The following is a 27,885-nucleotide window of genomic DNA, read 5'->3' as shown; positions in this document are numbered from 1 at the left end:
CATTTTATTTGATCAAGTCGCGAAATCATCACGTCAGTATCTCGTTGCAGTCCGCGGTAGAACGCTGTGTCACCACAAATGTTGACAATCAAGTGTGTGTAATTAATCATAGTGTTTATTCTAATAAGTTTTATAGTTAATATTACACAAAATGGAAATGCGGGAATATAATAACGGTATGTACGGTCATTGTGAGAGTATCTACAATTTATTGTTGTCACACCTGTGGTAACATAATAGAGTATTATACAAAGGTACTGACATTAATTTGTTTTTGTTGACCCCAAATATGGTACTTAAATAAGCAAAGTAGATATATGTTATGGCAATATTAATTTAAATCAAAATAATTATAAATATTTGCACAAAGGTACATTTAAAATTTTTGTTACTTCCTTTTAATCAAGGTGATTTCTTTGTCGTTTTTTATACAGTCTATACCAAAGTTAAATATAATATATACTTAAGAGTATGTAGGTACATATATGTACGACTTTACAACAGAATAATACAGATAATTCATTTTTAGGTATTATTATTTAGTCCTTATTTGTAAAGCTAAATAACTTTATGTAAATAATTATCATCATTGATATATACAAATATTTATAATGTATTTTGACGACCTCGGCAGTCTGGCGGTCTAGTACACCGCTTTACGACCGATGGTCACGGATTCGATTCTTCGCAGTGCACAACCATTTGTATTCATGAGTATAATTGTTTGTATCGATCTGGGTGTTTTCTATGTATAATATGTATGTATTTACAAAAAAATATATGTATCAGTTATCTAGTACCCATAACACAAGCTTTAGCTAGCTTAACTTGGGTCTAGATGGCGCTGTGTGAATTGTCCTGAGATTATTATTATTATACGTAATTAACGACGATATCTAATAAAAAAATTCTACTCATACTAGAATTTCCCAGGGACAAAGTTGATATTATTTTTTAAGTTATATCTACCTAGATACAATAATATACTTATTATACCTATATTAGGAACTTTAAAAGCAAAATATAAGGTAGGTAGATACTTATACCTCGACGACCACGGTGGTCTAGCGGTCTAGCACACCGCTTTACGACCGATGGTCGCGGGTTCGATTCCTCGCACGGCACAAACAATTTGTATTCCTGAGTATGATTGTTTGTATAGGTCTGGGTGTTTTCTATGTATAATATGTATGTATTTACAAAAAAAATATCTATGTGTATGTATCAGTCATCTAGTACGCATAATAAGACCTTTAACTAGCTTAACTTGGGTCTAGATGGCGCTGTGTGAATTGTCTTGAGATTATTATTATTATTATTTTAAAGTTTCGAAAACTGTTTTCCATTAAAATTAAACATAGGTATCGGCAATAATTTATTTAGATGATGAGTTTTATTTCATGATTGACGTAGCGTAGTAGATAAGTACTAATAATTCGCTACTTGAGCACTTTCTCAATTAACTATAAGTATATATAAATACAACTATATAAAACTGAATCACTATTTCCATTGGTCACGCCATAACTGGAAAACTACATACCCTAATTCATTAATTTTTTTATTGTTAATTTATATGAGGTCGAAGTGGGAGAGGTATACCAGCGAAATCTCTACAATCTTCTAAAAGATATTGGACTGTTTAGAGCAGTAGTAGTAGTAGTAGTAGAGAGTAGTAGTCTCCTACGAGGTTTCGAAGGGCAGGAACAGAAACACGAGCGGTAAAGGAGAGTGTTGACGTACGTTGGCAAGAAGTCCTTTAAACTTACACCCGATTCACGAGTCGCGGGAACTGCTCGAAGTTTCCCTCTCTGACACACGATGGACCTGGCTCACGCATGGTGAAACACGTAGGTTTAGGTACATGCCTGATACAAAACGATATGGATCATAAGGAAATATTGGTTTAATTCAACTAAAATGCCAGTAAGATATACATGTTGAAATGTTACAATATGACAAGACAATAAAAAACAAATCATAGTATTATAAAGAGTTTCTATACTACCACATTCACCCATCCTTATGATTCATAATCATTTAAGTAAGCAGGGGGCTGTCTTTCACGGACAGGCCGTTGGGGCGAATGAACTACTTCTGAACCGGAATTATCAGCATTTAAATTTTCATTGTCAGATGCTGTCTGGTAGATCTCGGCATCTGTATCAGAAAGGTTATGAATGGAGTTATCCGTTTCATCTTCAGTGACTACTTCTTCAATTTGCCTATTAATTGGCGCTAAATGTCGGTTTGATACTGTATCCTCTCTCCCATCAGCAAAGCGTATTTATAGTTATTTATAGAATAGTTTGGGTTTGATTCCAGCAGTTCCACTTCTTCCACTAAAGGATCATATTTACTTTTTCTTACATTTTTTTAATAGTACTGGGCCCGGAATCATTAACCAAGAAGGTAAAGAAACTCCATTACCAGATCGTCTCGGGAAACAGAACATCTTCTCATGTGGTGTAGCATTAGTACATGTGCATAATAACGATCGAATTGAGTGCAGCGCTAAAGGCAAGACATCTTCCCAATACCGAATATCTAGGTTTTGGATCGTAAGGATAATTGTATAGTTCTCCACAGAGTCCCATTCAGTCTTTCGACCTGGTCATTTCCTTCTGGATTGTAAGGCGTAGTCCTGCTGCAAGCAATATCATTCCTTATTAGGAAATCTTTAAATTCTTGTGACATAAATCCAGTTCCACGGTCTGAATGTACATAGAGAGAAGTTCCAAAAGTAAAGAAAAGATGCTTTAAACTTGCTATTATAGTAGCGGATGATACATCTCAAGGCAACGGCCCCTAGAAGTCTAACTAAGTCTTTCAAATGGGGACGACGCTTTAATAAGTCGCCCTTTACTGTTTGCAAATCTTGGCTTTATCTCCGAACAAATAGGATAACTTGCAGTCATATTCTTAATTTCAGTAATCGAATACGGTAAATTTTTAGACTGCACCCAATGAGCCATTCTTGTGATTCCTGGATGGCATAATGATAATACATTAGCTTATATAAATTTTGATGACAGTAGCTTATATAAAATTTTGCGTGAAAATATTTTGTTTACTCGGTCGATATATAATATCAAACTTGAAACAAGATAATTCAAGTCTCCATCTTTCTATTTTCTCGTTCATAATTTTACTTGAATGTTTTTGATTGAACATGAAGGAAACCGACTGTTGATCCGTTATCAAAAGAAAATGTTTTCCAATTAAATAGTGACGCCATCTACGTAGGCTTTCAACAATTGCCGACGCTTCTTTCTCTATTGAAGAATGGTTTCTTTCGGACTCTGTCAATGAGCGAGAGAAAAATGCTACCGGGCAACTATTTTGTGAAAGTGTTGCTGCTAAGGCATGTTCAGAAGCATCAGTCTCTACAGTAAACATTTGTGTGTCGTCAATAGCAATTAAAGCAGCGTTTGCAATATCTTTCTTAATACTCTCAAAGGATATTTCTGCATCACCTGATAATGCAAAATGAATTATTAGTCGCTAAATTACTTATTTTCTCTGAATAGTTATTTATCCATTTAGAATAATGTGCAAACATACCTAATACTCTCTTTAGAGAATTTATATCTGTAGGTGCAGGCATGGAGAGTAAAGGTTTAAGACGCTCTTTATCAGGTCTTACATTATTCTCTATAGTATAACCTAATATATTAATAGTCTCAGAACCAAAATTACATTTGTCTTTGTTCAGAGTAATTTTATACTTTGCTACGGTTGCCATAAATTTTGCTAGATTAGCATCATGAGTAAGCTTATCCTTACCACAAACAGTAACGTCATCTAAATATGCATAAGTGTCAGTAAGATTTCCGTTAGATATGATAAATGCATCAAGTTCTGTAAATTTATTTATAGTTTGAGAATAATCAATAACGAGACGTTTACGATGGGTACCACCGCCAGTTACTAGAAATTGTGCCCGCCAAGGTATACTTAATTTACGTATAAGATATACTTGGCTCTATGATTCCATCTTTTAATAGTTTCAACTTCTTCTTTAATAAATCACCCTCGCTGTAACGTCTTGATTTTATTGCTACGGGTTTGACATTAGGAGATAAATTTGAAAATAATGTAGCGTGAGGTAAGTTAGCAGCCATGACATTACATATCTTCAAAGGATCTCGGGGACCACCAAACTTCAGTTCTAAGGAGTGATGAGCTTTAAGTAAGTCATGACCTAGTATAATCATCATCTGCTTCTTCCTTATCCCATTTATTTGGGGTCGGCTTAATATGTTTTTCGCTTCCATTCATCCCTGTTCGCAGTCATCGCGTTATTTACTTCCTTTCTTACCATATCATCTTTCACACAGTCCATCCATCTCTTTTTCGGCCTTCCTTTGCCCTTATAACCATCCACATTCATATGTAACACCTTTCTTAAAATATTATCCTCGTTCCTACGCATTACATGTCCATACCATGATAGACGATTACTCTTCTCTCTGACACCGGTGCCACTTTCATACATAGTATAATATCAGCGCATAAATTACGTACAACTAATAATTTGACGTTGTCGTACGAGTGATTATTCAATTGTAAAGTTGCATTGCAGTAACAGTTGACTGGTGATGTATGATTAAGTGAAGCTAAAGTTATAATTTGTTGACAAGGTTTCTGTTTAAGTTTCAATAAGTGCGCTAATTCTTCATTTACAAAGTTTAATGAGCTTCCAGTATCGATAAGGGCTTCAGCATAATACTTATTAATGGTGATAGGTACAGTTGCTTTATGTAAACTAGGTAAAGAAGCTGCAGATATAGCTGCAACCTCTGCAGGGTTACTATTATCAATCTCATTTACTATGGCAGCATTCAGAGTTTGTTTGCTTCGACAAACATTAGCAAAATGTCCCTTTTTGAAACAATTTTGACAAGTGCTATTTAAAGCTGGACATTTTATCCGCTGATGAATTACATTACTACCACAAAAGAAACATCTTCTTTTATTTGTTGTGGCAGCTATAACGGTTTCTGCTATATTATCTCCTGATATGGATGTAGACGCTTCATTATCGTAAGAAGACAATGTTCTGGTTTGCTTATTTTGTGAATTAGATAAGGTAGATATAGAATCCACTGCGTTAAGCGGTATGTTATCATTGAAAGATCGAGAATTAATTTCTGCCATTTCTAGTGAAAGTGCTTGGTTAAATGCTTAATCAAGTGAGAGTTCCAGATTTTCTACCAAACGTTGGTGTATTTTGTGTGAAGAAATACCAGCAATAAATGCGTCCCTGATATATTCTGATCGATAATGTTCCGCTTTGACATCCATGAAAGAGCATTTTTGAGCAAGTAATTTAAGTTGACGTAAGTATTGATCTATAGATTCATCGTTCTACGTTGCTTTCGAGTGCCAAGAATATGACATGTGTTAGAACGAGGTTTGCAATCGATGTCTAGACTGGCTGGTATGGCAGATGAAGTATGTTTGAATATTTGAAAAGAGAGTGTGTTTTGTCATCTTGTCTGTCGTCGTATTGATGTATCTATAACTTATCTGTATATTGTATTAAATGTGTTTTTATATTATTTTATTTTGATTAGAAATATATTTTGTTTATCTTATTCTACGTTATTTACTTGAACACCACTATAGTTACTCTGTTAACGTGAGAAGTTCGGAGGTAACTTCCCTCACAGGTTATGGGCAGCAAAAATCAAGTAAATACGAATACAGGAGTGTATTAAGGATATATGATTTACGAAAACGGTGAGAGCACCCCTATTTCTATTCAATATAAAAACACAAGTACGGAGATGAGTATACCATCAACATCGAGTTTATCCCAGCGATAGAGAAACTGCAATGGAGTAGCAACTTCGATACATGGAAGTTTGATGTGGAGTGTATTTTAGTCCATGATGATCTGTGGCATATGTAGAAAAAGTCGAACCCTGAAGATGTTGTAGCACGTCGAGGAGATCAAAAGGCACGTACTAAAATTTGTCTATTGATTGAAAACCATTGCAAGGTACATGTTCGAAAAGCAACGAGTGCATTTCAAACATGGAACAATTTAAAAACAGCATATGAGGATAAAGGCGTTAATAATAGGTGCAGACTACTATCAAAACTAGTAAGCCTAAAGCTTAACATGTTTAATTCAATAACCGAATATGTTACTGAGCTTATGAGAGTAGCGAATCAGTTAGCAGACCTTGGAAAGGAGGTTGACGATGAGCTGTTGGCAGCCCTGATGCTACAAGGTTTACCAGATAAATACACACCAATGAGGTTGGCATTAGAGAATGCTAATACCACAGATAACATAATATTACATACAGATACCCCATCCCATACAAGAAAATGGTTCCTTCCTAACTCGGGCTATTCTTCGGGCTATTTTATTTCGCCACCGTAGCCGCTAGATGTCGCTAGATCTGAAGCAGTTCGGATTACTAGTGGGTGCTTAGTAACAAAGCACGAAAATAGATGGCAGTCAATTCAGACTACATGACATCTGTTTTGCAAAGATAGGTATATACAAGATATGTAGGTAACTGTATCGTGTACCTCATTAGGGACGATTCAAGATTCAATGTAAATGTGTAGGTATAATATCGTTAGCCGATACCCTGCAGATATGGCTTATGTGCCAATGTATATATTATGTTATAGTTTATTCTACATTCCATGCCTATTTTTTTCTCTCGACGAAGATATGTTGTAACGCGTCTGCGCTATACGTATAGCCGATTTTGAAATAACGTATCATCATCGGGCTTTATGATTTTTTATTTCAATCGTTATGTGTAAGAGACTGGTTTTTTGAATTTATGGTATATATATATTCTACGATGTATATATTCCGCTATATCTTATATATAAACTTAACAGTGTTAGTTGCCATATTTCTCCCACATTTTGATGAAATTTATGTTATGGTCTGAGGTAGGGTTGTTATCTATTTTTTATACCCCTAAGTCATAGGGGTGGCCTACCCTGAAATTTTTTTTTTTTTTATTATGGACAATTTATTTATTTATTTATAATGTTACATACACGCCTAAATTTTGGCCCGTCTTTCACCAACCCCTATTTTTAATAGCGATATTCTTACAAATATTATAAATGCTAAAATAACTCTGTCTGTTTGTCTCGCTTTCACGCCCGTTACACGTTAGAAATGTGTAACGGGGGAACACGTTACTTAGTACGAAATTATGTATATTACAATAAAACTTAACGAGAAAATATTATAATGATGTCACTGGAACACTCATTGCTTTGCTACTATACCGTCCATTAGTCGCGAACTTTCTGGATGCGCGAGAGGCGCGCTCCTATTGGTCCGTCGGTGCGGTTACCGCACGACGCGCATGCGCTGTACGCTTAGATGAGTCTCTCGGCACGGGCGTAAGTACTTACTATGTAATATGTATACATATGGGTGTCACAAATGTTTTTATTACAAGTAATATTACTCTATTATCTAAGCCAGTAATGTGTGCTTATTTTGAACTTGATAATATTCAGAATTACTTGTATACATAACTTTCGATATCTACAATAATAATATCTTTGATGTATGAAAGAAATGTATGTACCTACATTAAAAGATAATTTTTGACATGTATGAAATGTATGAAAGAAATGTATGAACCTACATTAAAATATAATTTTTGAAATGTATGAAAGTAATGTATGTACCTACATTAAAAGATAATTTTTGAAATGTATGAGATGTATGAAAGAAATGAATGTACCTACATTAAAAGATAATTTTTGAAATGTATGAGATGTATGAAAGAAATGAATGTACCTACATTAAAAGTTAATTTTTGACATGTATGAAATGTATGTACCTACATTAAAATATAATTTTTGAAAAGTATGTATGAAAGAAATGTATGTACCTACATAAAAAGTTCATTTTTTAAATGTATGAAATGTATGAAAGAAATGTATGTACCTACATTAAAAGATAATTTTTGACATGTATGAAATGTATGAAAGAAATGTATGTACCTACATTAAAAGATAATTTTTGACATGTATGAAATGTATGAAAGAAATGTATGTACCTACATTAAAATATAATTTTGAAATGTATGCACCGTACAATAACAATACACGTTAAACATCATACCACAGAGTCATACGCAAGTTAAAAACAAACTGCTATGATATTAATGAGAAAGGAAAATCAACTTTATGGTATTCGAGTTAGGGTCGATTTCTCTCTTTTTTTTAAATACTATTTTAATCTTGCCAGTATTCAAAGACAACTACGATTCGTACTCGATATTTTAAATTATTATGTAATCGATTTTTAGTACAAATGTAAATAACCAACGACACTAATAATGTACTACTATATTCCGTTCTTTGAAACGGAACACTGCTATAATACAAAATAATGAAAATTTACTGTTCACAACGACTCATTAAAAGCATCATCGAATAATGCGCTGTAATAAAATCCTGTTATCGATTATTCAAAAAAATCGATAATACATGTATTTATTTTTAATATGACAACACTTCATACATAAGTATTATTGGAAATAGTATTACTTGCTTGTTCGGCTATTTTTAATTTACTTAAAATTTTTTTATATGTTTAATTTACAATAATGATATATTAAGTGCTTATTATTGGAAAATATAAAAAAGACATTTAATTAGGCCGATACAAATGACAACAATGCCATCTATGAAAGCATTTTGAAAACATTGAGCCCCGTATTAGCACTAATTAAATTAATTAAGTACTGGAAAATAACAAAATGAGTAAATATATGAAAATTACTTTTCTAAACGCATTATTTCATTTTAACATGTATATATAACTTTTTAAAAATTGATTAAACATTTTTGTAAACACAGTTTTGTTTTTTAAAACGTTTGCAAAACTATGAAGAATTCCATCGATACCAATCACGCCATCTATATGCAACTTTTAGCAATAATAATGGCTACTTCCTCACGGATTGCCACTGCTAATACTGAATTAACTTCAGATTATGTAAAAACAAAACTTTTACAATTGGATGACAACAAAGCAAGTACGAGTACAAGCCTTACAGTTTCAAATAATTCAGCATTAACAGCGACCGAAGCAAAAGTTTGTTCAGACAAACAGACTTTATTTGCGAAGGTCCACACAAAGCATGTGACTGTCCGCACAATCCGAGAGACTAAAACTGCTCACACAATGACGGCATGAAAGCATCAACAATCTACATCAAGAGAACACGATGAAACATGGATTATAGATTCTGGAGCATCGACACATATGAGTTCTAGAAGAAATTGTATGTATAACTATGTAGAGGCTAGTAATAAGGTAGAAATATTTTGCGCGGATGGAGGTAAGATATATGGTGAAGGTTTTGGTGTGATGACGAATGAGTCATTAAATATTACTATTGGAGGTGTAATGTATATAAAACTCGATACAAGGCTCGCTTATCGAGGCTATCAGCATTGATTATGATGAGACATTCTTTAGTGCTGCGAGACTATCTTGGCTGTAAAATGGTCTACAGATAGACCACATGGATGTCAAAACAGCTTTCTTAAATGGTAATCTCAATATTGTTTATTTCACCAGTCTTGAAGAAAAAGGTAATTATGTATGTCTGAAATCTTTTGTATGGTTTGAAGCAGGCACCACGTTCTGGATTACATACCGAGCTAGAGAGCTTAAACTAAGCGCTGCAAGAATGAACCCTGTGTATATACAAGGAGAACAGAGAAGAATTCTATCATCCTTATAGTATATGTAGACGACATTCTTATCCTCTATAAGAAATGCAAAAAGTTAAAAGTGACTTATGTCAAAATTTGAAATGAAGGATTTAGGAAAGGCAGAGTTGTTCTTGGGCATGAGGCTCAGACAAGAGAAAGGCCGCATTAAAATAGATCAGGAAGAGTATATAGAAAAACTCTTATGCAAATTTCGGATGGAAGACTCCAACTGCTTCTTTTATAAAACTGTAAGATGAGAAAGTTCCATGTTACCCCATGTTCTTCTCTTATTCAAGACTCTTTCACTATGAATTTTATGGTGTAGCAACAGTTTTACTGTTCTGCATATTACCAAATCAAGGTTTCTAATTACCTTCTTGACAGAAAGTCCTATTCCGTGTATTTAAGATGGCAAAAGGAGCCTTGATGTACTTTTGCCAATCACAGTTAGACTCCTTTTCTTTTTAAAGCGTTTCCTAGAGGAACTCTTGGGTAAGGAAGAGCCTAACAATCCACTCAGATAGTCAATAATAAGAAATAATCCAGTACACTATCAGCAAACTAAACATGTGGATTTTTATCTTTGTGCGAGAGACTCTAGAGAATGGAGTTCTTTATATTTGGAGACGTTAATGGTTGCTGATATTATGACAAAGGCAGTCATAGAGGCAAGCTCATTGGGTGTTGTGGATTAGTTTGTGTGTGAGAGGATTGTGAGGAGTATGCTCTTGAGAATGATGAGGAAGAGTACTAGCTATCAATGCCATCTTGTCTGTCGTCGTAACATAACTTATCTGTATATTGTATTAAATGTGTTTTTATATTATTTTATTTTGATTAGAAATATATTTTGTTTATCTTATTCTACGTTATTTACTTGAACACCACTATAGTTACTCTGTTAACGTGAGAAGTTCGGAGGTAACTTCCCTCACAACATGTATTTCATTTTTCTGTTTAATATAGATTCCATTCAAAATTAAAATAGCCGATTCACAATCAATACAATCTTTTATGTTTACATAAACACTGGGAGATAAGTGATTAATTAAAATTTTTAGTTTATGTTTATCAGTAAACTTAAAATGGTTACCCTTTCATTTTCGACTGAATGTTCACACTCTCAGTCTTCTGTACAACATCCTGCATAATCCTTCTGCACCTTCCTATGTCCGCGAACGTTTTAATTTTCTCCATCCGACAGAAATGAACACTCGATCTCAGAATAAATTACTCTTGCGGACTCCAGTACATGGGCAAACATATTCTAGCTCTTTTGTGGTGACGGCTATTCGATTGTGGAACTCTTTACCTCATGAAATACGTGCCAGTTCTAGTATTGAAATATTCAAATGCCGATTAAAAACGTATTATCTTTAACAATGCTGACGTATTTTTATATTTATATATTTAGGTATATATTATAACTATATTTTAACTTATGTCTTATAATTTATTTATGTATGTCTATTGATACTTATAGTTAATATCATTAGAACAATATTTTAATATCTTCTCTTTTCGTACACGTATGTATGACTATTCTATTTAATACACGATCCTATAACATTTTCTAGGTTTGCTGGAAGAAATCTCTTTTTAGAGATAAGCTCGCCCTTGTACATTACATTTATTCTGTATAATTTTTTTATTATGTGTGTGTGTGTACAATAAAGAATAAATAAACTCATCATTATTTTCTGATAGGAAATTGTTAAATGATATACATTTTTACAGTTAGCCAATGCGTCCATTCAATATCAGCATCAATAGAACTCGGGTCTAACTCAAATCTTTCCGGACGTAGATATCGTGCTAAACTTGTGGAAGCCGGCCCTGGCATCGACATCATATCTGCTTCAATCTTTTTACTGCGACTTTTTCTTGACATTGTTAATTGTATTTTATTAGTTGAATTAATTGATACAAAACGATATAGACCATAAGGAAATATCTATTGGTTTAATTCAACTAAAATGCTAGTAAGATATACATGTTGAAATGTTACAATATGACAAGACAATAAAAAACAAATCATAGCATTATAAAGAGTTTCTATACTACCACAATGCCTAATGCTAAAAAGTTCTAATCTTATACTTTGAAGAAGGGTCTCAAGGAAAGAAAAATTAAGAAAATGAATTTCAGAAAGAATTTCATTAATGATTATAATTTTTAAATTTGATGACAGATAAATATCGAAAGTAGACTATTTCTTAAAATTTACACATAACTTGAACGTTTTGTACTTTGATAGACTTCATATCTGTATCTACTTACATATTTTATATACTAGGTAGGTGATCTATTGAGTATTTTATATTATTACCTATTAGTAGTTCCTACACAGACACGAGCACCTACAGGATACGGCAATAATTATAATGCGCTATTTAAGCGTACTGTTCCTTAATTGACTTGTCGAGCATTTTAACAATGGCTTTTAACCTACAAAAATGTGTTAATAACACAATTGTTAATATTACTGGAGCGTTATGTAAGGTTAGGGTTCAATTAATTCATACATTTCTGCCTAGTCGCAACAGTTGTGGATTTCTTTCTTTCGCTGGCTTTTTTATTATATTATAAAAAACATTTATGTAATTTTAGCATTTAATTTTGTGTATTAAGAAAATACATACATGTTCACGAGTAGATGCAATAGTTTCTGTATATAAAGAACCGACGTATTAAACATACAATAATATAATATTATCCGTCACGGCAACACTTGCTTTAATGTATGTAGCACAAATAAGATAATATTACATTACGTAGTAATAATGTCCAAATAAGAATAAATACCTATCTATCTATTGATTTTAAACGTTTCTTTAAAAAACAATTGTAATCACTGGTCTTAAAATGGGGATATTTATAATCGTAGTCAAATTTTGCAATCATCAAATGCGAAAACAACCGCAAAAACATAAGACTTATGAAGAATTAGCTATCAATAAGTATTTAATAGCTAAAAAAATATGTACAGGTGACTCGTCCCTTATTCCTTGCAAGACGATTAATAGAGCCCTAACTTACAACTGTTACTTAAGTGAACAATAGGCGGTAGTTCATAGATAAGCGTTTATTGACTGGACACAGATACACATTATTATTATAATAAAATATAAACATAAATAACACATTTTGATGTTTTATTTATCAATTAGTAAGTAAGTAACAGAAGAAACCTTTATTGTGCAACCATTTCGTACCTGACAGTTTTTTATGACATTAAAAATAAAATTTTTGTTGTTGAATATATTACAATAATAGAGAGAAAATGTAGTTACTTTATTATTGTTTTTGCATTATAAACGATTATATTACTACTTAGGACTTACATTTAACTTGGTGGAATTAACATTGTGGTTGCCTACAATACTTGCGCAAACACTGTAAGCAAAAAGTGATTATTACTGTTAGTACCTACTTACCTTTTATTTTATGTGCGGTCTATCTATCTACAATGTGTGCGAATTTTAACTGAATTTTTCCGTATGTAATTACTATGTACTGTAGAAAAAAACGAACGTAAATAATAGTACTCACATCGATAAAAACCTGTTGAAAAACCTTTTAAATTAAAGAGATAATAAGAATAAACTAGACAAAATTATTTACATAAGTTACTGAATAATTTTTAATTAAAAATGTACTTATCAATACAAAACATCTGTTATATATATATACCTACATGTACATTCGACAACGCTCTAGGCGAACCTCTGTCGCGGGAGTACCTACTTACGAATCTTAGAACCTACTACTAAATATATTTACTTACTACATAGTTTTTGTTTTATTTTGTATTTTTTTATCAGTTATAACTTATAGTATTAGAATGAAATTGATTATTGTAGAATTGAGTAAATTCTCTATGTTGATGGTAATAATGAACACGGTAGGTACCGTTATTTGGGGCCATTATGACGTATAAATGTATCATATTAGATTGTAATAGGGGTTGATAGTGCCCATCCTGGTCAAAGTCGCCTTGCTTATCTTCTCTACGGAACAAAATTATCGCGAGGTTTTGTTTTGACTATGAAATACTCTGTATTTTATCGCTAGTGTGGTGAATTGTGAAATGGCAATTTTTTCGTTAAATTCTATCACCCTGTAGCAAGTGCTATTCGTATTATATGATTGTATTAAATTAAATTTTTATGTCTTATTGTTTAAGGTATTAATCTCATACTTATTTACGTACCTAACTACATTACCACTTTACTTTACTTCACTCCTTTACTTTTTTATTTCTACTGCGAGTGTGATTTTTAGTTACAGAAATTAAACATTGCATAGATTTTTCTGTTCTTTATAATATCACCCATCAGGTTAAATGGTGTGTATACCTACATATATGATTGTGCCTATTGCTTTATATGGCTATCTCGCTAAGTGTCAAGTCAAATTTAATTCAGAGTAGTGAAACGGCAATAGATATTTAGTAATAAAAACCTATTTTCTATGTTCTTAAATATAACAATTTTCCAGAAAATATTTTTTTTATTTATATTAAATTTATTGTTTATATAAACAAAAAAAGATGTAAAATAGGCGGGCTCAATTACTCGAAGGCGGTTAAGTTGGGTAATAAACTTATATAATTCATTCAGTTGGATGTAAAACAGTCATCTGTTGCATTATTTATAATCGTTTTACTTTTTTATTTCAGCCATTTATATTCAACTCAGGAGTTGAATATAGTATCTACGATGAAAATTAAGGGTACCTAGTTAATATCTTTTTATTTTTTAAGTATACATGAATACTAGTAGTAATAATAATAATAATATACAACCCGAAACGTTAATATTATCACATTATCAACTTCCTATCACTAGCGGCAAATTAAAATATTATGATCGTAGTATATTGTCAGTCACTTCTATGTGTTAAAGTAGGTTAGGACTACGTCCGCATGGAATATAACTTTATTTTTCTAAAATATACGTAGCCTAAGTTACTCCTTATACATCAGCTACCTCCCATCAAAATTGGTCCAGCCATTTCAGAGATTAGCCGGAACAAACAGACAGATGGACAAAAATTGTAAAAAATGTCATTTTGGTGTATGTACCGTATTTATATTCATATGCAAGTAGTAAAAAACGGTTATTTCAATATTACAAACAGACACTCCAATTTTATTAATTTATTTTATTTATATGTATAGATTATTATTTTGTAAATACAAATATAATATAGGTAGTAGTAGTAGTAATACACAGAAAAAACCAAGACACGAGATACAATAGAAACACCCATGAATAGAAATATTTGTATCGTGCGAGGAATCGAATCCACGGGCATAGGGAGCAAGGCGGTGCGGTGGTTTAGCATAAACCTGTCAATAGAAATTAAGCCAATCACTACTGTATATTCTTGATATTATAAAACCTATTTAGGGATATATAACTTGCCACTATACGTGCAGTAATAATCAGTCGTAAGTGCTATTTTTTACAGGGTTGTTACAAATAAAAAGAAATTGCAACTATACTTTTTTCTATAGAAATATACATATCTGTACTATAGTCAGTACTACCACAGATAATATAATATTATATAGTACTACTCTGTAGACGTCCTGATAACTTCCATGGAATTTAATAACCATTATATTTTATGAATTATGATTTGTAGAACCACAAAGTTGTTAGCCTCCCATCCGTATCTATAGGACAGTAATACTATAAGTATATAATTTCCACAGTACTGGTACTATATGAAATGAATAAAACATTGATACAGAACAGGATAATCGACTCTCTTATTTGCTATAAGTGCAACAGGATTCTAGGTTATACCTATTCATATTGAATTAATGACACTACAGTTAGCAATGTGTTTAATACCTACCTATACTAACGTAAGCAGCAATTAAAATATTCACATAGACTAACAAAGGAATAGTTTGCTACGGGTAAGTTATTGGAACATTTAAAAACGTTTGAAAAATTGACTAATTACTTAACCTCCGTAACAAACACCAATGTATCGATTAGCATCAATTGAAGGTTAGTCATGGTCGAATTAGTTGTATTAGTTAATAAAATTAGAATTTTGCTCCATTTGTAAAAGTGACTAAAAAAATCATAAAAATTGGTTATTACTATTATACTCAAACTAATCTAGTTGATTTGTTATTAATGTATAGGTACTGTTGGATTGATAGTTACTCTTTCAGCTAAGAAATTATCTCGCGAAAGAAGTCGGCGGATATGGAGCGGGAGTCTGATCCTTCCCCTCCACTATTCCCGCGCAGACAAGTCTGGGCTAGTTGCCATTAATTGCGCGGTCAACTACAGCACCGCTCTACCCCCCGTTGGCTTGGGGTACTCGCCTTGTGGAAGGCAGTGCCCCAATTAAATGGCCCTGGATGCATCAGTGATTCCACCATTGAGGTCGGCGAAATACATAAGTCGCCTATCGTGTAGAGTACCTGCACTACACCACCTACAGAATGGTCTTTGACATCGGTGGCTTGTATCTTCACCATGTGGTTTTATAGTGAATAAGAATCTCACACAAATCCTTCGCCATCCCTCAGGCGGGAGGACAGCATTTGTAAAGATTTTTCCACATGTGAAAAGAAAGTACAATACAGTCTGTATTGTACTTTCTTTTTACATGTGGAAATCTTTATGCAAGAGGTGAAAAATATCCGTGTTTATATAATTATCCAGATTATATAAAGAATAGATAAGGTATGGTCAGGAATTGCAATGTACTTTTCCTTTGCCTTCACTTGTAATATCATATATAGAAAATATTGCATTCAGCACCTGAATTACTTAATGACAAACGCACTCCTCCACTCGCGTGTGACACTTGCAAAGAAATGTTGACAGCTAATTAAATTAAGTTTTCTTTTGGGTCGTCTCGTGTGCGGAATACTCCTTCATTACTAATAGCCCAAGAGCCCACGACTGCCAGACATACGTCATTTTAATAAACGTGAAAGTTCTTGTATGTGTGTCCCCAACACAGGTAAGAACGATCCCCAAATATGAAACCTGGATCGTGGTTCCTTTGGCAGGTACTAGGTAACAAAGGTGTAAAAAAATCATACCAAATTCGTTATTTTAAGAAACTCCATATTTTCATATATTGTTCGTAGCACTATTATAACTTGCGCTGCTCATTGCCAGACACGTAGTGTGGTTCCAACCCCCCGCCGGACCCCCCTAAACTATACTATTTTGTAAATAAACTTACGTCATTTTAATAAAGCTGTAATTTATATATATTATTGAGAGTTCTCTCAAACTGAGTTTCCTAAATTGCCAGACCTCTTGGTTACTTATCCTATAGACTCATTGAAACCGTATATTGGATGTATACAATTTCATATCAAATTCGTTATTTTAAGATGCTCCATTTTTTCACATATTGCTCGTAACAGTATTCTAACTTGCTCTGCTCATTGCCCGACCCTTAGTGTGGTTCCAACCCTATACTATTTTATAAATAAACTTACGTCATTTTAATAAAGCTGAACTTTATATATATTATTGAGAGAACTATTAAACTGAGTTTCCTAAATTGCCAGACAGTTTTCTTGGTTCCTTATCCTACCAAACTCATTGAAACCGTATATTGGGTAACAACGGTGTATACAATTTCATATCAAATTCGTTATTTTAAGATGCTCCATTTTTTCACATATTGCTCGTAACAGTATTATAACTTGCTCTGCTCGTTGCCAGACCCTTAGTGTGGTTCCAACCCCCCGCGGGACCCCCCCAAACTATACTATTTTATAAATAAATTTACGTTATTTTAATAAAGCTGAAATTTATATATATTAATTAGTGTTCACTCAAACTGAGTTTCCTAAATTGCCAGAAGTTTTCTTGTCGCTTATCCTACCAGACTCATTGAAACCGGGGTAACAACGTGTATACAATTTCATATCAAATTCGTTATTTTAAGATGCTCCATTTTTTCACATATTGCTCGTAACAGTATTATAACTTGCTCTGCTCATTGCCAGACCCTTAGTGTGGTTCCAAAAAACTATACTATTTTATAAATAAACTTACAACCTTATACACATTATTGAGAGAACTATTAAACTGAGTTTCCTAAATTGCCAGACAGTTTTCTTGGTTCCTTATCTTACCAAACTCATTGAAACCGTATATTGGGTAACAACGGTGTATACAATTTCATATCAAATTCGTTATTTTAAGATGCTCCATTTTTTCACATATTGCTCGTAACAGTATTATAACTTGCTCTGCTCGTTGCCAGACCCTTAGTGTGGTTCCAACCCCCCGCCGGACCCCCCCAACCTATACTATTTTATAAATAAATTTACGTTATTTTAATAAAGCTGAACTTTATATATGTTATTGAGAGAACTATTAAACCCTAAATTGCCAGACAGTTTTCTTGGTTCGACAACGATCAGAGCAAGTTATAATACTGTTACGAGCAATATGTGAAAAAATGGAGCATCTTAAAATAACGAATTTGATATGAAATTGTATACACCGTTGTTACCCAATATACGGTTTCAATGAGTCTGGTAGGATAAAGAACCAAGAAAATTGTCTGGCAATTTAGGAAACTCAGTTTGAGAGAACTCTCAATAATATATATAAATTTCAGCTTTATTAAAATGACGTAAGTTTATTTATAAAATAGTATAGTTTAGGGGGGTCCGGCGGGGGGTTGGTACCACACTAAGGGTCTGGCAATGAGCAGAGCAAGTTATAATACTGTTACGAGCAATATGTGAAAAAATGGAGCATCTTAAAATAACGAATTTGATATGAAATTGTATACACCGTTGTTACCCAATATACGGTTTCAATAAGTCTGGTAGGATAAGGAACCAAGAAAACTGTCTGGCAATTTAGGAAACTCAGTTTGAGAGACTCTCAATAATATATATAAATTTCAGCTTTATTAAAATGACGTAAGTTTATTTATAAAATTGTATAGTTTAGGGGGGTCCGGCGGGGGTTGGAACCACACCTGGCAATGAGCAGAGCAAGTATAATACTGTTACAGCAATATGTGAAAAAATGGAGCATCTTAAAATAACGAATTTGATATGAAATTGTATACACCGTTGTTACCCAATATACGGTTTCAATAAGTCTGGTAGGATAAGGAACCAAGAAAACTGTCTGGCAATTTAGGAAACTCAGTTTGAGAGAACTCTCAATAATATATATAAAGTTCAGCTTTATTAAAATGACGTAAGTTTATTTATAAAATAGTATAGTTTAGGGAGGTCCGGCGGGGGGTTGGAACCACACTAAGGGTCTGGCAATGAGCAGAGCAAGTTATAATACTGTTACGAGCACTATGTGAAAAAATGGAGCATCTTAAAATAACGAATTTGATATGAAATTGTATACACCGTTGTTACCCAATATACGGTTTCAATGAGTCTGGTATGATAAGGAACCAAGAAAACTGTCTGGCAATTTAGGAAACTCAGTTTGAGAGAACTCTCAATAATATATATAAATTTCAGCTTTATTAAAATGGCGTAAGTTTATTTCTAAAATAGTATAGTTTAGGGGGGTCCGGCGGGGGGTTGGAACCACACTACGTGCCTGGCAATGAGCAGCGCAAGTTATAATAATGCTACGAACAATATGTGAAAAAATGGAGCATCTTAAAATAACGAATTTGACATGAAATTGTATACACCGTTGTTATCCAATATACGGTTTCAATGATTCTGGTATTATAAGGAACCAAGAAAACTGTCTGGCAATTTAGGAAACTCAGTTTGAGAGAACTCTCAATAATATATATAAATTTCAGCTTTATTAAAATGACGTAAGTTTATTTATAAAATTGTATAGTTTAGGGGGGTCCGGCGGGGGGTTGGAACCACACTAAGGGTCTGGCAATGAGCAGAGCAAGTTATAATACTGTTACGAGCAATATGTGAAAAAATGGAGCATCTTAAAATAACGAATTTGATATGAAATTGTATACACCGTTGTTACCCAATATACGGTTTCAATAAGTCTGGTAGGATAAGGAACCAAGAAAACTGTCTGGCAATTTAGGAAACTCAGTTTGAGAGAACTCTCAATAATATATATAAATTTCAGCTTTATTAAAATGACGTAAGTTTATTTCTAAAATAGTATAGTTTAGGGGGGTCCGGCGGGGGGTTGGAACCACACTACGTGTCTGGCAATGAGCAGCGCAAGTTATAATAGTGCTACGAACAATATATGAAAATATGGAGTTTCTTAAAATAACGAATTTGGTATGATTTTTTTTACACCTTTGTTACCTGGTACCTGCCAAAGGAACCACGATCTTTCATATTTGGGGATCGTTCTTACCTGTGTTGGGGACACACATACAAGAACTTTCACGTTTATTAAAATGACGTATGTCTGGCAGTCGTGGGCTCTTGCTCTATAAGCAACCTGTGGATAGGTCGCAGTCGCGTAGCTTATAAATAGCGTCGTGTGAGATGGGCTTCGATATACAAATATATAAACATGTTAATTATATATGTACAGTTTTATTGGTTTAAAACAGGTAAAATAATACATATGTTTTTAAGTTATAACCGTCTATAGAGTAACAAAACTATACTCTATCGAAAGAACTAAAATATCTTAGAAACATTTGTAATAACTCTACATTTACAGTAACTGTCACATTAGTGATAAGTATTACGTCGCAGAGTGATTTAACGAAATTGTATTAATATATATCGAAGTACTTTTTTTAGAAAAATAATTTTATGACTGAGATAAGGACAGTTATAACAATATAATAAAACCAATGAGTACTGAATATTCTACATAGTTTAATGGTATCGCCAAAGAGAGTTCAAAGGTGAAGTTATCATTCTTCTGATAATGCATCTTACTGTATATAACAAATAAAGTTTTGTTTATAATAAATAAAAAATAGACTCGGTTCAATTTTATTTATCACAAACTAAAATTAATCTATTGTCGTAAAATATACACGTAATACAAGCGTAAAAAATAAACAATTTCCTATAATTAAAAGTTTTGAAAACAATATGAAATAAATAATTGTTAATACCTAAACTTGCAAAGTTTATTATTTATACTACTATTATTAATATTAAATGTGTTTAATAATCACATAAATATATATATAGGTTTATTATTATTAATCAGTTTATTCGTAACGCGATAGATAAGATAATATCAATAATAGTACTTGCGTATTTTGATACAGATGAACTTATATAGTGAGTTAACACATTAATTACTTATTGGCTACAATATAGCCAGTAAGTAATTATTATTAGATATATAATTACCAACTACGCATGCATGTATATATAATAGTTGTCGATAGCCAATAGACAAGTATAAATTGTCGTTGTTAACTGTGTTGAAATGAAGTTATGATAGAATTAAACTTGTGTTATTCCAATATATTTATTTATTAAATAAAACAGCTCTGTGGTTGTCTCTGTTTTATCTGATGTTATTGATATTATTAATATAATAGCAGTCATAAATAGACAAAGTTCCTATTGCTCTCCGCTGTATTAGAATATTAAAACATCGAACATGCTAAAAATATAAGCTATTTTCGACAATTTTTATCCTCCATTTGCCCACTGTAAAATATTACCTACTAAGCTTTGAACTACAAAAAACGTGTAACTTTATTTCTAAAAAAACTCAAGTCAACCTCCGTACTGCATTCTACAAACTTGTTCTTACATATAAACTTTCATATTATGTTTAATTTAGTACAGTGGATTTTCTATTGTTCGTTAGTACAGATATAACAGTTGGAATCCATGTTTAAAATGCCAAGATTCACTAATACTACCTAGCCATTTAGACTGTACTTTTATTAAATTACTCTGTGATATAGGACAAGTTTCTTTGCAATTATAGATACCTAATAAAAAAAACATATTTGTGTAAGCATATTTAACTTATACCTATAAATTATGCAATTTCTAGTGAACTTGGCCGTATTATTTAAGTCATCTGTGACTTGTATTAAATTCATTACTAATTGTCAAGGTCATGAGATGTAACTACCTATTTATGCAATCACTCGTGTGCTGTCGCCGTATCATATATCTATGAATAAATTTTGTTCTATTTTTTAAATGCATTTACCTACATATGTGGTAATGGATTTTTAAAGTTATTCCTATTCCTGGTTGATTTTAAGTAGCCTTTTACATCGTCATTAAAGAATATATTTTAGGTAACTATATAAGAATACTAAAATGTTTTAACTCTGTGTGGTTTGAACAGATAAAAAACAAATTTTGTGAAATAACCAGACGTGTTTTGTGCATCTGTAAAAAATATTCAAAGTCTTAGTCATAATAATTACTATAATTATTTCTCTGCTTATTTACTCGACAATATAAGCGGTACATAAGCACCAAGTCAACGGAATAAAATTATGATAAAAAATAAGGTCGCTAGTTTATGGCCACTGAGATCTGCCACCGGTAGTAAAACAAAAACGTGATCTATGCTTATTGTAGTTGCATTTGTTAACGTATCACGTAGTATGTTGTAGTAGCTGCATTTTAAAGTGCTCAACTATCCATACTTACTTAGAAACGTCAGGTAACGGAGAATAAGCGAGCACGAAAGTAGACATTTTTCTTACATTGATTGTCTGATGATTTACAATCTACAACAACTTAGATAAACTTAGATATAATTATACGACAAAGTAGACTCAATAATACTATTTTGTAATAGATGTAGTAAAAGTTTGAATAAAAATCTTTGTATTTTTATATAGTTCTATATTAATTATTATATCAGAACGAACAAAGCTGTTTCAAATTCTAGTTATAAAATGTTTTGTGATCTTGAACAAGCAAGAAGTAGGTATCCTAATATTCATTTTAGGAATTAACTAGTACGTCACGTCATAAAATTTAAACTTATTATCTATATAAATGTCGTAATAAATAAAGATAAGATATAAGCGTCATTTTACACATTTCTATATAACGTTGATAAATTTTCTGTATTATAAAATACAAAAAAATATCTCACAACTGATATTCGTATCTTTTACAATACTATATCATGAATGAAGTGCGCCTTTACATTGTAATTAATCGCGTTTGGAAATTAATAACATTTACCGAACGCGGCCTCAATTCGAATTCAAATGAATGCCAAGGTACGGAGGCCAACTGCTTCTCTAGAGGAAAGTGTACATTGTTGATACGTTATCATTGATGTTGAAAGAGACAGAACTCTATAGTTTATTTATCTTCTTTTTCTGTAAATACAATGACAATAAATGCCAAGGTACTTGAAAATCACCGGACCGTTGCGTTTCGGTCATATCATTGATCTCTCATGTCTAAACCTGTCACTGTATAATCTTTATTTTACTACTGATTAAATAGATACAGGTTTACAAGAGAAGCATTATAAATTTTATCTTATAATTCCCTATCATCCTAATTAATTGAATATGATAATATTTTATTTTAAAAATAATTAAATTTGACAGGTACATAAGTATATAATATATTATACCATTGTAATTGAAGTCGCATCTGAAATCTTCCTGTTTTTATTTTAAAATTATACAATCAAGTATGTGATTAATTTTCTGAAATACCCAGATTAAGAAATTTGATTATGTTAGGTAATTTGTTATTATACCACGAAGATTTGGTATTGAGATCCGATTAAGTATATTAAAATGTGTGTAAACACGAAAGTTTAGCTATAACTGACTATTTTTTTTATGTAATTAGAAATAGGCTGACTGCCTATCAGATGGCGACTGGTGCCATCACCTATGTATTTTATAATAAGTATGTATGTATATTGTCATGGCTCTGAAATTTATTTATTTGTATATATAATCTATGTTACAAAAGCAAAACAATTTGAATAATATTAAAATACTACAATCAATGTATTACCTCATCCTTTAACCGAAAGACATGTTACAAAGTTGCTTGGCGGACAGAGGTACAGGTACAGGTTTAACATATCAATAAAAATATGTCTTGATCGCATCAGGTTCTCAGTTGGTCATAGAAATTAAACAACAATACAATGTTTAAAACTGCTACAGACTCCTATTGGATATGCTCGTCACTTTTTTTTAAATATTTTTTGTCAATAAAATCACTAATTAAAAATGTATTTTTCAGATGACAAAACAGTTACCGCAGATGAAAGAAAAGACGTGGTTGTCAGGATTACCGGGTCATTTGGCAAATATCAGTTTTGGATATGTGTATTAATATTCATGAACAAGTTTCCTGTTGCATTTCATCAAATGGCCATTATATTTTTATCTCCAAAGACGTCGTACCTTTGCACGGATACAAATACAAATAATACATGCCCATGTTCAAATCCTTCCTATGATAATACTGTATTTACATCTACGATGGTAACTGAATGGGATTTAATTTGCGGTAAAAAATGGCTAACGAGTTTTACGCAAACATTGTTTCAACTGGGCACATTAGTGGGCAGCATAGTCTTCGGAATGGCTAGCGACAGGTGATTTTTTATTTAATGTTCATGTACATTTCTATAATTTATTTGGAATTAATTAATTAAAAGTTAATTATACTATTTAAGGTTTGGAAGAAGAACACCTCTATTAGTAGCTGTGGTATTGCAAGTGACCATGGGTATAGGAGCCGCGTTTATGCCTGAATATTGGACTTTTACTTTAGTCCGTTTTTTAATTGGAGCATCCGTTGGTGGAACAATGGTGGTTGGTTTCGTCGTCGTTATGGAATACGTAGGCACAAAATACCGAGACATAGTTTCAGCTCTCTATCAAGTTCCTTTTAATATAGGTCACATGTTATTGCCAGTTTTTAGCTATTTCTTCAGAGATTATAGAACTTTTCAACTTTCCATATCTATCCCAACAATCGCCTTACTGTGCTACTTCTTCTTTCTATCGAATACACCAAGATGGTTAATAGCTGTCAAGAGAACTGAAGACGCAATCCATACTTTAGAACGTGTTGCTAGAGTGTAAGTATATTAAAATTTACAGTAATTTATTACAATTAAATAAAATAAAAACGTACATTTCTTTATACCTGTGCAGTAATATCTATTGTATGATGATAGATAGTTGAATAGTTTATTTGGTCGGTAGCAAATGATTTACTATGGTTTCATATTTAAAGTAATCGCACTTAAATTATTGGTGAAAATTTGTAATCACCATATTCTAACGACAATAAATAGAATATTTATATAATAATAATATCATTTATTATTTTTTCATAAATAACTAATATATATATATTTACTTTCTGTAGTCAACTGACTCACAATTTTGTAATCAAGCCAAATATTATATCTTTTTTTACATAGTATAAAACAAAGTCGCTGTCGCTGTCTGTCACTATGTGTGATTAAAATATTAAACTACGCAACTGATTGATTGATTGAATATATTGATTGAAGAGGAAGGTTTATATGCATACTATTGTAGAGAAATACAGATAAATTTAGGTAACTATGTATATTTAGTATAAGCATTGCACCTGTGCGAAGCCGGGGCAGGTCGCTTGTATATTAATATTTGTTGTAATGGATAACCAACAACAGCTTTATAGTTTTATTCTAAGTTCCAGACAGAATATTGATATTAATTCTATTACCTTTTTTATACCCTGTGACTTGGATTTACCCGTCTTTTTCTTATATATACTTCTTTTTTTATTTACAGAAACGGTAGACCGACTGAACATATTAGAACCGAAGTAGAAAATTTTCAAAAAGCTGCTGAGAACACACAACTCAAGAAAGGATCTCTCGTCGATTTAGTCAGGACTCCAAATCTCAGGAAAAATATACTGGCAATGTCATTCAACTGGTTGACATGCAGTTATTGTTTTTACGGTGTATCTCAATACGTAGGCCAGTTAAGTGGTAACATTTTTTTGAACGTGGCAGCCAGTGCTAGTGTTACACTGATCGGTACTCTGTTTTCTATACCCCTCTTAAAACTATTCGGTAGACGAACTCTGGTTATAGTTTTCAACTTTGTTTGTGCATGTTGTTTGTTAATTCTTCCTATATTAGGCGAAGGTATTGGCACTGTTATTTGTGCAAGTATTGGTGTTGTAGCTAGTTTTATAGTTTTTGTTGTTGTGTATTTATATTGTTCAGAATTGTTCCCGACAGTAGTTCGCAACGCTGCTGTTGGCTTCTCATCTATGATGGCTAGAGTTGGGTCTATGATAGCCCCCTTTGTTATTGGCTTGGGAGATGTTGCAGTTTGGTTACCACCATTAGGATTTGCCATTCTACCTCTCATAGCTGGGTGTACAACCTTCCTATTACCTGAGACAAAAAATTGTCAGCTTATGACCACATTAGAAGAAGGAGAAAATTTCGGTAAAAAACCTGCAAGTGATCAAAATAAGTCTATACATATGTAAAAGTGCGTACATTTTTTATTATATTATTTAAGGTTTGGATGATTTGGATGAATTAAGGTTTTTTAATCTGTAACAAATGTTTAATGAAAAGTAATGCTATTAATAAAATGAAGACTTTAATGTAAATATGTTCACTTTATTTCTATCTTAATACATGATATCAGAGTTAGAAATAAATACCTACACATGAAGCTTAGCCTAGTAGTACTGACTACTAATCTTGTTGGTGCATTATTTTTAGTACATATGTGCTATGTAAAAATTAAGAATTATCTGGTTTTAATCAACGGTTAAAAATGTAGGTAGAGATATTATATAATTGAAAACCATACAGAAAGCATCCAAAAGCTAGTAGAGATGTAAGAACACACAATATTTATTTTATTCATGACATTCCATAATGTTACAGCAGTTGTTACGTCATAAAAAAATAAATATCAGCATATCAATTACGGAACTTGTTGGGCACAATAAACAGAAGAGAAGAGAGGAGGGCGAGTTTGTTTGTTTGTTCTGTATATGTAGATATTCAGGCATATGGTATGCATTTAAATAAATATAATAATAATAATTATAAAATTTTCCAATAAAGAAGTAGTATGCGTTATATTATATGTTTAACGGAATCTGTATTCTGCTCTACTATTTTAATGTTATTTTTGAGATAGATAAACGGACTTCAAATTTACATTTAACAGTAAATTTGTAATAGTCGAAGGTTATACACTCGATTTACTTAGGTAGATAACAAGAATGTCACGACAATTTTACTAATACTCATTTATCACTTGTTCATTTTAACCTTACCCTTATTCTAATAAAAAATACCAAACTATAGTGAATCGGCGATTGATGACAGATAATATACGTTCTCAAAGAACACGGGTTGCGTGTTTCTAGATTCATAACTAGTTAAATAAAAACAATAATTTGTGAATCAGGACCAGGCTCCTATGAGGTCCTATCCAGGTCCTGATTCACTAATTTTTGTAAAACTTCTCGTTATTAGTTTTATTTTTAATTTAGTTATAATTGTGTTAATATATGTTTTAGTTACAATTAAAGAATGTTTAAAGTAAAGTAATTAAATACGACAATGGAGTAATATAGTAAATTATATACAAACAATGTGCTTGATAAAAACATCTGTTTATTTTATTTTATTCCGCTTATAATATAAGAGCAAGGTGTGTTATTGTGTGTTAGTGTGAAACAGTGTGTTATTACAATAGATTAACATTATCTAGCATAGTAACTGTTATAAATATAAAGATATAAAATATAGTATGATGTGCATAAGAGAGTATTAGCTCAAGTATAACAACTTATTGGAATCGGTAGAGTAAGAAGATAGGTACTACGCAGACCGTACTCCGTGAATACAGATCTATGTATATAAAAAGAAAATTATCTATATAGAAAATATGTTATTTTGATATTATATTACATACCTACACGAATGTAATGAAAGTATTTATTAGTATATCTATAGTACCTACTTCTTAATCTCCTTCCTGGTGGTATATAACTAATGAAGCTATAGCGGTATATAAATTATGTGTGCTATCCAAAAACTAGAATCTTCGAGAACAAAGCCCTTACAAAACAGTATCCCCAACTCAACGGAACAGTCAATCCAGTGTAGAGCAAGTCACTGGATGATAGATACAAAAAAGTTGATGTGCTTGTGTGCCTACAGGAAGAACTGTTTAGTGGCAATTAATACTGAGAGTTTT

At 32.1% G+C, this 27,885-nt stretch overlaps 1 protein-coding gene across 5 annotated transcripts; it reads left to right on the top strand.

The window, feature by feature from the left end:
- The first annotated feature begins 24 nt into the window (after positions 1 to 24).
- Positions 25 to 27,885, top strand: LOC131851069 (organic cation transporter protein-like). Of its 5 annotated transcripts, none has more exons than XM_059201492.1 (4): positions 25 to 176; positions 23,882 to 24,239; positions 24,321 to 24,728; positions 25,435 to 27,885. In XM_059201492.1, exons 1-4 carry the CDS (start codon positions 152 to 154, stop codon positions 26,147 to 26,149), a joined length of 1,506 nt encoding a protein of 501 aa, XP_059057475.1. In that variant the 5' UTR covers positions 25 to 151; the 3' UTR covers positions 26,150 to 27,885. The 5 variants fall into 5 exon arrangements, with proteins under 5 accessions (XP_059057475.1, XP_059057478.1, XP_059057477.1 ...); XM_059201495.1 differs by lacking the exon at positions 25 to 176 and adding an exon at positions 12,999 to 13,127; XM_059201494.1 differs by lacking the exon at positions 25 to 176 and adding an exon at positions 12,999 to 13,150.

This window comes from Achroia grisella, unplaced genomic scaffold (assembly GCF_030625045.1).
Source record: "Achroia grisella isolate CSIRO2021 unplaced genomic scaffold, CSIRO_AGI_Agris_v1 utg780, whole genome shotgun sequence".
In the NCBI taxonomy this organism is placed as follows: domain Eukaryota; kingdom Metazoa; phylum Arthropoda; class Insecta; order Lepidoptera; family Pyralidae; genus Achroia; species Achroia grisella.
This window is presented reverse-complemented; position numbering and strand designations above follow the sequence as displayed.

Coding starts and splice junctions, on each gene's coding strand:
- LOC131851069 (XM_059201492.1), top strand. CDS start 152: ATGGAAATGCGGGAATATAATAACG. Junction 177..23,881: donor AATGCGGGAATATAATAACG/GTATGTACGGTC, acceptor TGTATTTTTCAG/ATGACAAAACAGTTACCGCA. Junction 24,729..25,434: donor TTAGAACGTGTTGCTAGAGT/GTAAGTATATTA, acceptor TTTTATTTACAG/AAACGGTAGACCGACTGAAC.